The sequence below is a fragment of the Herpailurus yagouaroundi genome, unplaced genomic scaffold (assembly GCF_014898765.1).
Source record: "Herpailurus yagouaroundi ecotype Mexico unplaced genomic scaffold, PumYag 140, whole genome shotgun sequence".
NCBI classification, from domain to species: domain Eukaryota; kingdom Metazoa; phylum Chordata; class Mammalia; order Carnivora; family Felidae; genus Herpailurus; species Herpailurus yagouaroundi.
The window spans coordinates 75158660-75173502 of NW_024412395.1; the positions used below are offsets into that span (position 1 = coordinate 75158660).

Here is a 14843-nt window from a genome sequence, read left to right on the forward strand (position 1 = left end):
TATGTATACACAATAGAGTATTACTTGGCAACCAAAAAGAATGAAATCTTGCCATTTGTAACTACATGGATGAACTAGAGGGTATTATGCTAAGCAAAATTAGAGAAAGACGAATATCATATGACTTCACTCATATGAGGAATTTAAGATACAAAACAGATGAACATAATGGAAGGGAAGCAAAAATAATATAAAACAGGGTGGGGGACAAAACATAAGAGACTCTTTTTTTTTAATTTTTTTTTCAATGTTTATTTATTTTTGGGACAGAGAGAGACAGAGCATGAACGGGCGAGGGGCAGAGAGAGAGGGAGACACAGAATCAGAAACAGGCTCCAGGCTCTGAGCCATCAGCCCAGAGCCTGACGCGGGGCTCGAACTCACGGACCGCGAGATCGTGACCTGGCTGAAGTCGGACGCTTAACCGACTGCGCCACCCAGGCGCCCCATATAAGAGACTCTTAAATATGGAGAACAAACAGAGGGCTACTGGAGAGGTTGTGGGGGTGGGGGTGAGCTAAATGGGTAAGGGGCATTAAGGAATCTACTCCTGAAATCTTTGTTGCACTAAATGCTAACTAACTTGGATAAATTAAAAAAATAAATTAAGAATAAATAAATAAATAAATAATAAAATAAAAAAGTAAAATTCACTTTTCAGACATCATTAAATTCAAAGAACTAAATATCTGATTTTCTTAGATAAGTAACTGAAGCCACTGGCTTCCATTTTTTCCGTAGATATCTATGAAAAACATATTTGTTCCCTATTTTTCCTATATATTCTTTTCTTTTTACTTGCCAAGCCTTTTTAAAATTAAGGTATAGTTGACATACAATATTAGTTTCGAGTATAAACATAATTACTCAGTATTTGTGTTTACTGCAAAATAATCACAGTAAGTCCAGTTAAGATCTATCATCATACATAAGTACAATTTTCTTATAAGGAGAATTTTAAGATTTAGTAATTTTTAAATATGTAGTACAGTACTATTAACTATAGTAAAATACTGTGTATTACAACCCCATGGCTTATTTATAACTAGAAGTTTGCACTTTTTGACTCCTTTCACCCATTTCTCCCACTTTCCCATCCCCAGCCTCTGGCAACCACTAATCTGCTCACCAATCTATGAGTTTAGTTTTAGACTGCACATTTAAGTGAGACCGTATTGTACGTCTTTGTCTGACCTATTTCACTTAGCATAATGTCCTCAAGGTCAATCCATATTGTTGCAAATGGCAAGGTATCATTTTTTTTGGCTGAATAATATTCCCCTGTACATATATATCATGTCTTCTTTATTGGTGTGTCAATGGACATTCAGGTTTGTTTCTATAACTTAGTTATTGTAAATAATGCTTCAATAAACACGGGGAGAGTGTGTGTATATGAGTAGGGGAGGTGCAAAGAGAGATTCCCAAGCAGGTTCTGCACTGTCCAAAGTGGGGGTCAATCTCAGGAACTGAACCTTGAGATACTAACCTGAGCAGAAATCAAGAGTCACACTTGACTGAGCCACCCAGACGTCCCTCTTTTGCCTTTTTTGTTAGTAGCCATTTTGTTAGGTGTGAGAGGATATTTCATTGTGGTTTTGATTTGCATTTTACTGATGATTAATGATGTCGACCATATTCTCACGAACCTGTTAGGTATATGTACATCTTTGGAAAAATGTCTATTCATATCCTTCGACCATTTTCAAATTATATAGTTTGTGCTTTTGCTATTGAATTAATTGTAGGAGTCCTTTACATATTTTAGATGTTAACCCCTTATCAGATATGATTTGCAAGCATTTTCTCCCACTAAGTAAGCTGCTTTTACATTTTGTTGATGGTTTCCTCTGCTGTATAGCACGTTTCAGTTTGATGTAGCCCCACTTGTTGTTTATTTTTGCTTTTGCTGCCTTTTTCTCACCAAAAAAATCATTGCCAAGACTGATTTAAAGGGCTTACCATCTATGTTTTCTTCTATGAATTTTTTATTTCAGGTCTTACATTCATGTCTTTAATCCATTTTGAGTTAATTATTGTGTATGGTATAAGACAGTGGTCCAGCTTCATTATTTCCTATATGGTCATTCAGTCTTCCCAACACTATTTATTGAATAGACTGTCCTTTCTCCACTGCATATTCTTGGCTTTTTGTCATAAATTATTTGGTCATAGATGTTTGGGTGTATTTCTGGGCTCTCTATTCTGTTCCATTGATTCATATGTCTGTTTTTATGGCAATACCATTCTGATCTGATTACTACAGCTTTGCAATATAGTTTGAAAACATGGAGCAGGATGCCTCCAGCTTTGTTCTTTTTCAAGACTGCTTTGTGTCTTTTGTGGCTGCATACAAATTTTAAGACTGTGTATTTCTGTGAAAAATGCCATTGAAATTTTGATAGGGATTACATTGAATCTGTAGATTGCTTTGGGTATTAGGAATACTTTAACAATATTAATTTTCCAATCCACAAAGTACCTTTCCATTCATTTGTGTCTTCAATTTCCTTCATCAATGTCTTAGATTTTTCAGCATGCAAATCTTTTACCACATTGTTTGAATTTATTTTTATATATTTTATTCTTTTTTGTGGCAACTATAAATAGGATTGTTTTTTTAATTTCTCTGGTAATTGATAATTAATCAATCAATTGTGCAATTCATCTTCACTAGTGCATATTCTCATTATCATCATTTTATAAGAAAGCTGATGCTTCTAGAGAGTAAGTAACTTGCCCAAGTCCTACATCTGGTGAGGGAAGGATCTGGCATTCATTCATTCATTCATTCATTCATTCACTTATTGATTGAAGAGAGAGAAAGTAGGAGGAGCAGAGAGATGAGGAGAGAGAGAGAATCTCAAGCAAGCTCTATCCTCAGCAGGGAGCCCCACACAGAGCTCAATCCCATGACCATGAGATCATGACCTGAGCCAAAATCAAGAGTCAGATGCTTAACCAACTGAGCCACCCAGGCACCCTAGGATCTGGCATTTGAAATGATTCCACACTGAGCTCCTACCCACTACTTCGCCTATGGTTTTCCCGGGTTCTTATTCTTGTATCTTTTCTCCTCCCACTCCATACCTACAAGCCTTTCACAAAAGTGAATCTGCTAAGAACTTTTGAGTCTGTATCTCCAGACATCCTCAGCTCCTTCTTCCCACTCTCAACAGGTTTATCTTTGTCCACTGTACTAACTGTCCCTATTCCTCCTGCATTCTCAGCTGTGCTGCCATGACCACCCACCTGGGTATCCTGATAAGAGCCTTCCTTCCAGATGTTTCTGGAGCCTTCTACTGACCAACAAGAGCAAACTTTAATGATGAAATCAAAATAAAAGTCTGAGTTTTTACATTGTTTAGATGTGTCAAAAATCTGAAATTACAATTTTAAACTGTCTAGTTTGGACATTTCACAGATTCTGTGAGCATAATGGCTTATTTAAAATGAGTGATTTTTATAATTACTCAATTTGTGAGCATCCATATATATATATATATATATATATATATATACTGTATTTATATGTAACTATAAATTTGGGTATAGAGTTGGGTATAGATAAAGATATAGTTTTTTGTTTGGATGATATATAGTTTCGCCTCCCTTAACCTTCAGCCTGGAGAATGCTTCTTTGGGTAGAGTCAGCCATCAACAAAAAATATCTTTCTTTTAATGCTTATTTTTTATTTTTGAGACAGACATAGAGCATGAGCAGGGAGGGGCAGAGAAAGATGGAGACACAGAATCCGAAGCAGGCTCCAGGCTCTGAGCTGTCAACACAGAGCCCGATGCAAGGCTCGAACTTACGAACCGAGAGATCATGACATGCGTCGAAGGCAGAGGCTCAACCGACTGAGCCACCCGGGCGCCCCAACAAAAAATCTTCTACTATTTCCCATATGAGCAAGCAAGCACAAATTAAAAAGCTATGAGCTGAAATTGCTGTGTAATAACATTCAGTGATTTCACTTACTTGCCAATAGTACCTAAGTTGACTTAACCACTCGAAGTCACTGTCATCGCTAACTTGTTTTTTAACAAGTGATGTGAGGACATCTCTAGCATGGACATCCAGCACCACAAGAGCTCCCAGAGTAACACGATTCTGCTTGGACAATTTGCCACGGACCAAAGTGACAATGTCATCAATTTGCATGTTACATTTTTCCAAGTACTGCTCAAGAGCCTGAAAGAAAAGAAGATATAATTAACGTGATCAGAATTTTTCTGAACAAAACCATTTCAAGCTAGCATATATACAGAGTGTTTGCCATATTTCCCCCCATTTGACACCATTTAAAAATAATCAATTCTTCTTACTACAAAAGTATTAGGTGAATGAGGCCAACCTGGCCAGATAGAGAAGAATATGTGGTTTGTATCTACTCAACATCCTTTCCACTCCTATCTCCACTCCTTCTGTATGCTCTGTGGTTCTGGTGAGCTGTCCATCACCTTGCCCTATCCCAATGGCGGCAAGGAGGGGGATGTGTGACCCAGCCAGGGCCAATCAGAGTTCTTCCCAGGAAATGCTATACACAGAGAAAAAAGTGATTTTTTTTAGGTTTGGGGGACTCTGAGTATGCCAATCTGAAGCTACTGCAAGCCTTCATCCACTTGGCGGAACAAGCCTGCCAGAGACCAGCAGAGAGGAAAGGCAAAGGAAGAGAGATACTGCAGTAGCAATGATGCTCTGAGACCCCAATTCCGACCGCTCTTCCTTGAATCCCAAAGTCCTTTTAGTCCTGTTGTGTAAGCTTTCTGAGCTGGACGTGTGCCACTTGAAAAGTAAAGATCTTAATAAACAAAACATCTCCCATGTTAGTTTATGGTGAGCAATGCCAGTTCTGAGTACCAGGCTCTCTTTTGGTGGGTAAATCTAATTAGTAAGTTAAAAAAGAGAAGAGTGTTTATGATGAAGATCAAATTAGAATCAGTGAAAACCGCTATGCTTAAGGGAGTGTCAACACTGGTGTGCTTTCTTTCTCCACTCTAATAACATTTAATGAACACTGGGCACCAACCAGTGTATTTCATTCCTTCAGGACCAGGTAAGTGGTAGTGATGTAACTAAAAATGAGCATTTTCAAGAATGAGAACAAGTTTAAAGGGCAGGGTTGGAGACCGCACACTGTTTCTCTGAGGGGCACTTTTCTTCCTTGAAACATTTCATCTTTATTTTTAAGGAGGTCAGTCTTTCAAAGGTTTGAAGTGCTTGAATACTATTGCCTTCATATTATTTACATGATCGATTGCTATTAATTCTCTCATAAGCAGTGAAAGATAAATTTCTGTCCGAGCCATTTTTATTTTTTTTTTTTTATTTTTTTTTCAACGTTTATTTATTTTTGGGACAGAGAGAGACAGAGCATGAATGGGGGAGGGGCAGAAAGAGAGGGAGACACAGAATCGGAAACAGGCTCCAGGCTCTGAGCCATCAGCCCAGAGCCCGACGCGGGGCTCGAACTCCCGGACCGCGAGATCGCGACCTGGCTGAATTCGGACGCTTAACCGACTGCGCCACCCAGGCGCCCCCGTCCGAGCCATTTTTAAATGGCCGTAAGTGTTGGGGCGCCTGGGCGGCTCAGTCGGTTCGGCGACCGACTTCAACTCGGGTCATGATCTCATGGTTCATGGGTTCGAGCCCCGCATCAGGCTCCGTGATGGCAGCTCAGAGCCTGGAGCCTGCTTTCCATTCTGTGTCTCCCTCTCTCTGCACCTCCCCTGCTCGTGCTCAGTCTCTCTCTCTGACTCTCAAAAACTAAATAAATGTTAAAAAAAAATTTTTTTAATAAGTAAAAATAAATAGCCATAAGTGTTTAAATTCTTGGAGCCAACTAGTGAAAATATGTTAAGATGCCAGTGAGTGCATCTTAGTTTTCTCATCAGTAAAAGTGGGGGTCTCTGAGAGCCTTACCAGTTCTCACACTCTATAGTTCAACACAAAACATAAAATAAAAATTTCATCTTTCAATCTGACAGCACAAATTATATGTCCATAAGAATTTAGTACTACATACACTAGCAGAATGTATTTTCCTATACTAGGAAAACAGATTTGGAACTAAAATTTAACTTCAAACTGCAACAAACTGAGTTCTTTAGGAAAAAATGTATATGAATCAATGAGAATTCAGATTAGATAGAAAAAAAATCACGGTATCGATAGCATTTTTGTTACATTTTCTTCCTTGTAAACCATTCTGTATAGTGGCTAATGAATCTAAAGGTAGCAACTATTCTATTCTGTCAAAATAAACCCTATCTGAAATCAAATATTTTTATCATACCTAGATCCTTCTACATATGCAATGATACAGTGACTCAAAATCGCATCAGTATCTGCAATACCCCGAGCTCTGTGACAGCAGCGATTCTTTCATTCATTTTACAGCCCCTGTAATGCCTCACGCAGACGAGTTGCAGAATCAACATTCACTGAATAAATTGAACAGGTCCTCTGGGAGTGTGACAGGATAACACAGGGCTATTATAACATCAAGCTGTAGACAACTTGGGATGTTTGCAGACAATGGAAGTGTCCAGTCTTCTATGAGGCTGCCAAGAGTCTCTAACTGTTCAACCAAAGCGATCAGTTTCAAATGTTTACCACACAGTAATCAGGAGGAAAAATTATCAACACATATAATACTAAAACATATGCTAGCCTCCCATGATAGACCTACACATTAAATTTTTAAAAATCAGTACTAATACTATAGAATACTAAATCATAGAGTACTATAATTACTTTTGTAATTATAGAATACTAAAACATGTGCCAGCCCCTCAGGATGCTACTACAGAACTTGAATGGACTGAACATGGATGAAATACAGACAGGGACGAGGTGCACAGATAGCAGATCACGGGCAGAAAGAAGCAGGGTAATCACAAGCAGATGAAAAAGAATTAATTTTTAAGGACACATATAAAGCCTAGTTTCATATCATGAAACTAGCTATGAAAGCACCATAAAATGCAACAGACAAGGGCAGTCTGGCAAGCAACAATAAGCGAGGTGTAACTTGTTAATCTTGCTAAGCTGCAGCTCTAGAGAACCTCGAGTCTATGAAGCTGAATCACTCTCAAGTAGCATAGGTTCTCATTCTGGCTTTCTCTGTGAATGGCTCCATATCTGTGCCATGTAACGTAAGTAGGAAAAAAAGCTGAATCGACTGATAAATGAGTAAACAAGCAACTCAATTTCAGTATCAGTGCATACTGCTGTAAATAAAACCAATAACAAACCCTATTTGCATCTGTATGCAATATGGTAATTATAGGCAGATCATTTTTGAGCAGATGACGCATTGAAATGGGAGTGACCTAAATGGCAAGTCCCTTGAGATTCAAAGTATGCTTGGGAGATAAGTAGAAACTGTAGTTTACACTTTAATGCTCCATATCAATTCCCACTGTTGCAGCCTACTTGGAGTAAGATCAAAGAAAAATATGGATTTGGCAGAGGAGTAGAGGTTTGATAAACACCACATTTAAACTGAAGAAATTTGGAAGATGCCTACAAGTTTGTCTAATCTGCTCACATTTGCTTCTTCCTTCCCTGCAGACTAAGTCCCCACAGTGGCGAGTGATAAAGTTGGTATTGTGGTTTGGGGGCTGGCCAGCAGGCAAGGAGGGAGATCCAGGAGGCTACATGTTGCCCAAGCACGCTACACTGGTGATGGAGGAATCTCTCTGTGTGGGGAGGTTAATGAGTGGTGGCTTAAAAGAAAAAGAGAAAATGAATTCTCTAAGTCCACTGGGAGAGAAGAAGGAGGAGGAGGAGGAGGAGGAGGAGGAGAGGAAGAGGAAGAGGAGGAAGAGGAAGAGGAGGAGGAGGAAGAGGAAGAGGAAGAGGAAGAGGAAGAAGAGGAAGAAGAGGAAGAAGAGGAAGAAGAGGAAGAAGAGGAAGAGGAAGAAGAAGAAGAAGAAGAAGAAGAAGAAGAAGAAGAAGAAGAAGAAGAAGAAAGCACATGCGGCTAGAAACTGAGGCCCCAGAAGTAACTCCAAGGGCTTATGGTTCTTAGGGAAACCCCCCCTTCCCCAGGGTCTTGTGTTCCATGAAGACAGTTCTTCCAGAAAACCTTGACTTCCTACCCTATGCCCTCATCCCTTCCCACAGGAAATAAATAAGTGACCTGTTGTTAAGTTTGACAAAGCTAAGTATGTGTTAGTCAGCTCCATCCTCTATGGGATCCGCCTGCTTACAGAGAACATTAGTTTCTCAAACCTCAGCACTACCAGTGTTCAACGGTACATTAGAGTTAAAGACAATAATACCAAACTCCATGTCAAAAATATATTTGAGGGGCACCTGGATGGCTCAGTTGGTTAAGCGTCCAACTCTTGGTTTCAGTTAGGTCACGATCTCACAGTTTTGTGAGTTCAAGCCCCACATCTGGCTCTGCACTGCCGGCATGTAGCCCGCTTGGGATTCTTTCTTTCTCTCTCTCCTCCCTCCCCTTCCCCCCACTCAACTGTCTCTGTCTCTCTCAAAGTAAATAAACTTAATTTTATTTATATATATATATATGTGTGTGTGTGTGTACATATATATATATTTGAAATTATATATTTGTAATTTATATATACTTGAATTATATATTTGAAATTATATATATGTGATATATATATATATGTATATATATATTTGAAATTCATGGTTCTAAACAAAAGATCCACAACTACTACATTGCAACTGGTCCATCAGTCAACTGAAAGTTGACCTGCTTGAAATCCTATAAATGTAGTTTCTGTTGTTAATTACTAACAGCAAATTAATATTATTATGCTAACATACCTAATAGAATACTTAAAAGTAAGCATTCAAAGTATCAATAATTACTGGGTGCCTGGGTGGCTTAGTCAGTCAAGTGTCTGACTCTTGATTTTGGCTCAGGTCATGATCTCACAGTTTGTGAGACTGAGCCCTGCCTCAGGCTCTCAGCTGTCAGCTTAGATTCTCTCTCACTCTCTCTCTCTGCCCCTCTCTTTCCCACTCTGTCTCAAAATAAATAAACTTTAGAAAAAATCAATAATCATTATACAAAATCAATACATTAAGAATAAAAATGAAAATAGTAAAGTAAGCTAACCGATACCTTGTCTTCCTACTTCCTCTTTTACTCAAGGTATAAAAGAGGATTATGCTATTTTCCTCCTAATCTTTCTGAGTTTAGGAAGCTTAGTTCTATTACGATTCTATGTTTAAAGGTATAAAAATGTATCTAGTAACAAGATTGAGGTTCAAGTACCCTTGGCTTTTTGAGAGGATTGTCTTTATTTTGTTTTTTATAATTAGTATATTCCAGCAATAGTACCTGTTTAAAAAAAATGCTGAAAAACCTGGGGCAGGGAGGTAATGAAGCTTACCTCTTGTCCCTTTGGAATAGCTGTTTGTACTTCTGTTGTCCAGAAGGTTTGAGATACACAAAGCACTGTCTGTCCAGGCCACTCCCTCACCCAGTTAATTCGCATGTTTTGTGTATAGGCAGAAATTGCATCTTTAATTACCTAATTGGAAAAAAAATGCTAAAGATAGTTTCACAGTTTACTTAAACAAGCTATACAATGAGTACCTAAACTCCTAAACAGATTAACTTATACTATTTAACTTTTTACAACATCTTAGCCAATTATGAAGACTCAAAGCATGTCATTAGACTATTTAAATTCAAGTTTATTCATATACCTATGAGCAAAAGCATACATTACACAGCATTTTATTTTGCTCATACATGATCAATTTGTGTGAACCCACATTATATCGAATATTCTTGAGACCAGTCGTAGCCAAAGATATCCTAGATACATTTGGGTTGAACAAGCCCAAGCAATTTTATTGCAAGATTTAAAGTTAAGTAATTCCAAATTCATAGACAATAATTTTCTTTGAACTTGATCAGATCCCGCACTCACCCAGGGGCACATGTATGTGTACAAGCACTCTCAGGCAAACCACACCACTTCTCTAAAGTTCCTTTGTGTTTCTGGATCTAACTTCCTCTCAATCTATAGTTAGATGACCAAGGCAATGATGACAAGCAAGGGGGTATAACTGATTTATGGAGAGTTAAGAATCAGGAAAGTCAGAAAGTCTTATTTACATTCTTTGCAACATGATTTAAGTCTAATTCATGTACTTCTCCTCCATATGTTTTCCGTGGATTGACATATCCAGTTTTTCTACCAGCCATCAGTGAGAAACAATCTAATCTTTTATACCCATCAACCCGAAATGGTCATGTTGTCTATGAGGTGATACCCACTTTAATGTTTGGTTTCAGAAAAGACGGTCAAAATTAGATTTTTCTGAGAAATATATAAGGATGTATGAACCTTTCTAGACTTCTAGTCTGGCTAGGGTATTTATGGAGCTGAACTGAGATAAAGGGCAGTGGTAGCTATTGACAGCAAAGAAAGTTTCTAAGGCCAGAAGGAGCCACAGAAAGGGCAGGTGAAAATGAGCAACTGAGAGACAGCAGAAACATAGAAACTAGAAGGTACAGTACAGAAATGTCAAAAATGGAATAAATATGTGCTCTAGAAGGACAACACGGAGAGAACAAGAGGAAGACTAAAATCTAAATCACAATTGCTACATAGTTGGATGAGGAGAAACAATTACGAAAAGTTCTGCAATATTGGATGTAAAATATATCTATGTGTGCCAGATATATATACACATATATAAGTACATGCATATTTTGGAAGTAACATACACATGATAATCTAGTAACATAAGGGGTACAAGTGCCAAGAACATGACTTTTTTTTTTTTTAAATTGTTTTTTTTTCAACGTTTATTTATTTTCGGGACAGAGAGAGACAGAGCATGAACGGGGGAGGGGCAGAGAGAGAGGGAGACACAGAATCGGAAACAGGCTCCAGGCTCTGAGCCATCAGCCCAGAGCCCGACGCGGGGCTCGAACTCACGGACCGCGAGATCGTGACCTGGCTGAAGTCGGACGCTTAACTGACTGCGCCACCCAGGCGCCCCGAACATGACTTTTTTTATTATCGATAAGTGACCTAAAATTTACTTAATTTAAGCATGCAATGGTCTTGCTAGCATGGGGACTACATACAGTAGAAACATAGTAACACACATCTCTATTTGTATTACTTTATATTGCATTCGATTGCACATTTCAGAAACACAAACTTACACAAGAACATTTGGGGATGATGTTTTCCTGGCCACCCCATCTAAGTGCTCTGAAATGGCAACCAAAATACCTTCTCTAAGCACTCTGACAAACAAAATGAAAAGAATAGTTGTAACAGTATTGGATATGTCTAAAACAATGAGTTATCACTGTATACAACAATTACCAAACCATATAACCAAGCCTGGTAAATAGTGGTCAAAGTGGAATTCATTTACATTACTTACAGCTGCATAAATAAAATAAACCTTATTTGTCAATATGCACCAAGGCCTATGAAACCTTGTCTCTTTAAATTTTCTTTTTTAACATTTATTCATTTTTTGAGAGACAGAGACAGAGAGACAGAGAGAGAGCATGAGTGGGGGAGGGGCAGAGAGAGAGAGGGAGACACAGAATCTGAAGCAGACTCCAGGCTTCCAGCTGTCAGCACAGAGCCTGACGTGGGGTTCAAACCCACAAACTGTGAGATCATGACCTGAGCCGAAGTTGGATGGTTAACAAACTGAGCCACTCAGGCGTCCCGAAACCTCGTCTCTTTGACCTAGTGGTCCTACATATGAGAACTTATCATGAGAAAGAATTCAAAGAAACCAACTATATCCATAAGGACATTCACTCTAATTTAATCCACAATAGGGAGAAATGAAAAACTCCAAATGACTTTACATCTATTGAAAAACTATTATGCATGCAGGTATTAAAACTATATTTAAGAAGAGGAAGCAACACTAAGGCACATTATATACATTAAACACTTGGATTCCAATGAATTTTTTTCAACAATGTGTGAGAGAATCTGAAAAATTAATGAAAACTGTTGTTAATTAGAACATGATGCCATATTCCTTCTCAATCCTGCTCTCATGATCCCCAATTCAATCATGATTTTTATTCTTATGAGCAACTTGAATGCTAAGTCCATAGTAGAGTAAAAGATGAATTTAACTGCTCAATTAATCTGTATTTGTTTCCATGACTTGAAATTTTCTACTAATAAAAATAATTACAAATGATTGAGTTGATGTTTTAGGAGATGTGGAAAGTATGAAGTTATTAATTATAAGAAGTATTTGTGATTTTCTAACATTTTGGTACATATTTTTTATATACATGGGACAAAAAGGCTCACCTCAGAAACGTATATATCAAGGAGAATAATGTAAAACTATAGAGAAATGCATGCAAGGCAACTAAATACAGACTCTGTAGACCAAGGTGTATTTAATTAATGATCAAAGAAATAACTTGTAGCTGCAAGAAACAGGATTTATTACTAAAACCCAAGAAACCCAAGTTTTCTGTAGTATGGATGCTATTTTGTCCCACTTTTCAAGTGGGTCCCTATGAAATTAATTTCATAGATTTTGTCTTTGAGCTATATATTACAATTTAATTGGTAATTCAGGACTCAATTTCTATCTAAAAACAGTGCATTTATTAACCAGACATTTTTACTGTAATCACTGCCCCCAATGTGGGGCTCAAACTCATAACCCTAACATCAGGAGTTGCATGCTCTGCCTACTGAGTCAGCCAGGCGCCCCTATGATACATTAATATTCCATATCTTTACTAGAAATGATAATAAATATAGCTGAGTACCTTGTGGATGGACTTAATCATAACTCTCTCCAATTCAACCAACCACTTCTCCACTTGACCTCTGGCTTTGGCTGTTGAAATGATCTCTGTGAGTTCCACCAACTCTTCTTCACTACTCTTCATGTGAGTAATATCAAGTGTTTCTGTAAATTCTACCTTTGCAATTCCTTCAAAACATTTCTTCAAGTGAGGTTGCACCCTGTCAGGGGAAAAAATGTTCAAGAGAATTAATCAGGTTAAAGCAGTTCCTTAACATCAGTGTTCTTTGTGTACCAATCTTTACTCACAATTTATAAATGTGCATCACGTGTCAGGCCCCTGCTAGATGCTGCTGGAGATGAAAGGCTGAGGGAAAAAGACACAATCCCTGTCTGTATGGATTATACAGTCCAGTAGGAGGTCATCATTAATTGAATAATCACAAAAAGATCTGTAAAACTACAATTATAATAAGAGCTACAGAGGAGACACCCACGAGGTTTTGTTTTCAACCCAATAAACTGAAAGATGTTAAAAGCAACATAAGGAACAAACCAATCTTGACTAACAGATAATACACTAATTGGAAGAATCTTCAAATGCACAAAACTAGCTTTTTCAACTGGGATCTTCAGAGACTGCTCACAAATTATGAACGAGGTTTAGCACTTTAAGTACTTTACAGTTTACTAAATCAATAGCTTTGAACGTATCCAACTGTAATCATTGTAACATAGATGGAAGTGACTAAACCCCTCATTTTGGGCACATTACTAATAACCAAATGAACTCATCTTTCAATAGGCAATAAAGAATCAGAATATAAAAATTCAGATAGAAATCTGAGCCTACAGGTGGAAGTCAAACTTTCACTCTTCATAGATGACATGATACTCTATATGGAAAACCCAAAATATTCTACCCAAAAGCTGCTAGAACTGATCCATGAATTCAGCAAAGTGGCAGGATACAAAATCAATGCACAGAACTTGGTTGCATTCCTATACACAAACAATGAAGCAAGAGAAAAAGAAATCGATCCCATTTACAATTGCACCAAAAACCATAAAATACCTGGGAATAAATTTAACCAAAGAAGTGAAAAATCTATACTCTGAAAACTATAGAAAGCTTATGAAAGAAATTGAAGAAAACACAAAAAAATGGAAAAAGATTCCATGCTCCTGGATAGGAAGAACAAATATTGTTAAAATGTCAATACTACTCAAAGCAATCTACATATTCAATGCAATCCCTATCAAAATAACACCAGCATTCTTCACAGAGCTAGAACAAATAATCCTAAAATATGGAACCAGAAAACACCCTGAATAGCCAAAGCAATCTTGAAAAAGAAAACCAAAGCAGGAGGCATCACAATCCTGGACTTCAAGCTGTACTACAAAGCTGTAATCATCAAGACAGTATGGTACTGGCACAAGAACAGACACTCAGATCAATGGAACAGAATAGAGAACCCAGAAATGGACCCACAAACATATGGCCAACTAATCTTTGACAAAGCAGGAAAGAATATCCAATGGAATAAAGACAGTCTCTTCAGCAAGTGGTGCTGGGAAAACTGGACAGCACAGACAGAAAAATGATCCTGGACCACTTTCTTACACCATACACAAAAATGAACTCAAAATGGATGAAAGACCTCAATGTAAGACAGGAAGCCATCAAAATCCTCGAGGAGAGGGGCGCCTGGGTGGCACAGTCGGTTACGCGTCCGACTTCAGCCAGGTCACGATCTCACGGTCCGGGAGTTCGAGCCCCGCGTCAGGCTCTGGGCTGATGGCTCAGAGCCTGGAGCCTGTTTCCGATTCTGTGTCTCCCTCTCTCTCTGCCCCTCCCCCATTCATGCTCTGTCTCTCTCTGTCCCAAAAATAAATAAACGTTGAAAAAAAATTAAAAAAAAAATCCTCGAGGAGAAAGCAGGCAAAAACCTCTTTGACCTTGGCCGCAGCAATTTCTTATTCAACACGTCTCCGGAGGCCAGGGAAACAAAAGCAAAAATGAACTATTGGGACCTCATCAAAATAAAAAGCTCTGCAAAGCAAAGGAAACAATCAG

The 14843-nt window shown here is 38.2% G+C and overlaps 1 protein-coding gene across 7 annotated transcripts in view; it reads right to left on the reverse strand.

Annotated features, from left to right (window-relative positions):
* DNAH7 (dynein axonemal heavy chain 7) overlaps positions 1-14843 on the reverse strand; it is a 267521-nt gene that overhangs the window by 173374 nt on the left and 79304 nt on the right. For all 7 annotated transcript variants that reach the window (XM_040475707.1, XM_040475712.1, XM_040475714.1 and 4 more), the window contains 3 exons: positions 12786-12984; positions 9385-9525; positions 3983-4195 (listed from right to left, as the gene is read on the reverse strand). In XM_040475707.1, coding sequence (XP_040331641.1) covers positions 3983-4195; positions 9385-9525; positions 12786-12984 — 553 coding nt within the window. The remainder of the gene's footprint in view (positions 1-3982; positions 4196-9384; positions 9526-12785; positions 12985-14843) is intronic.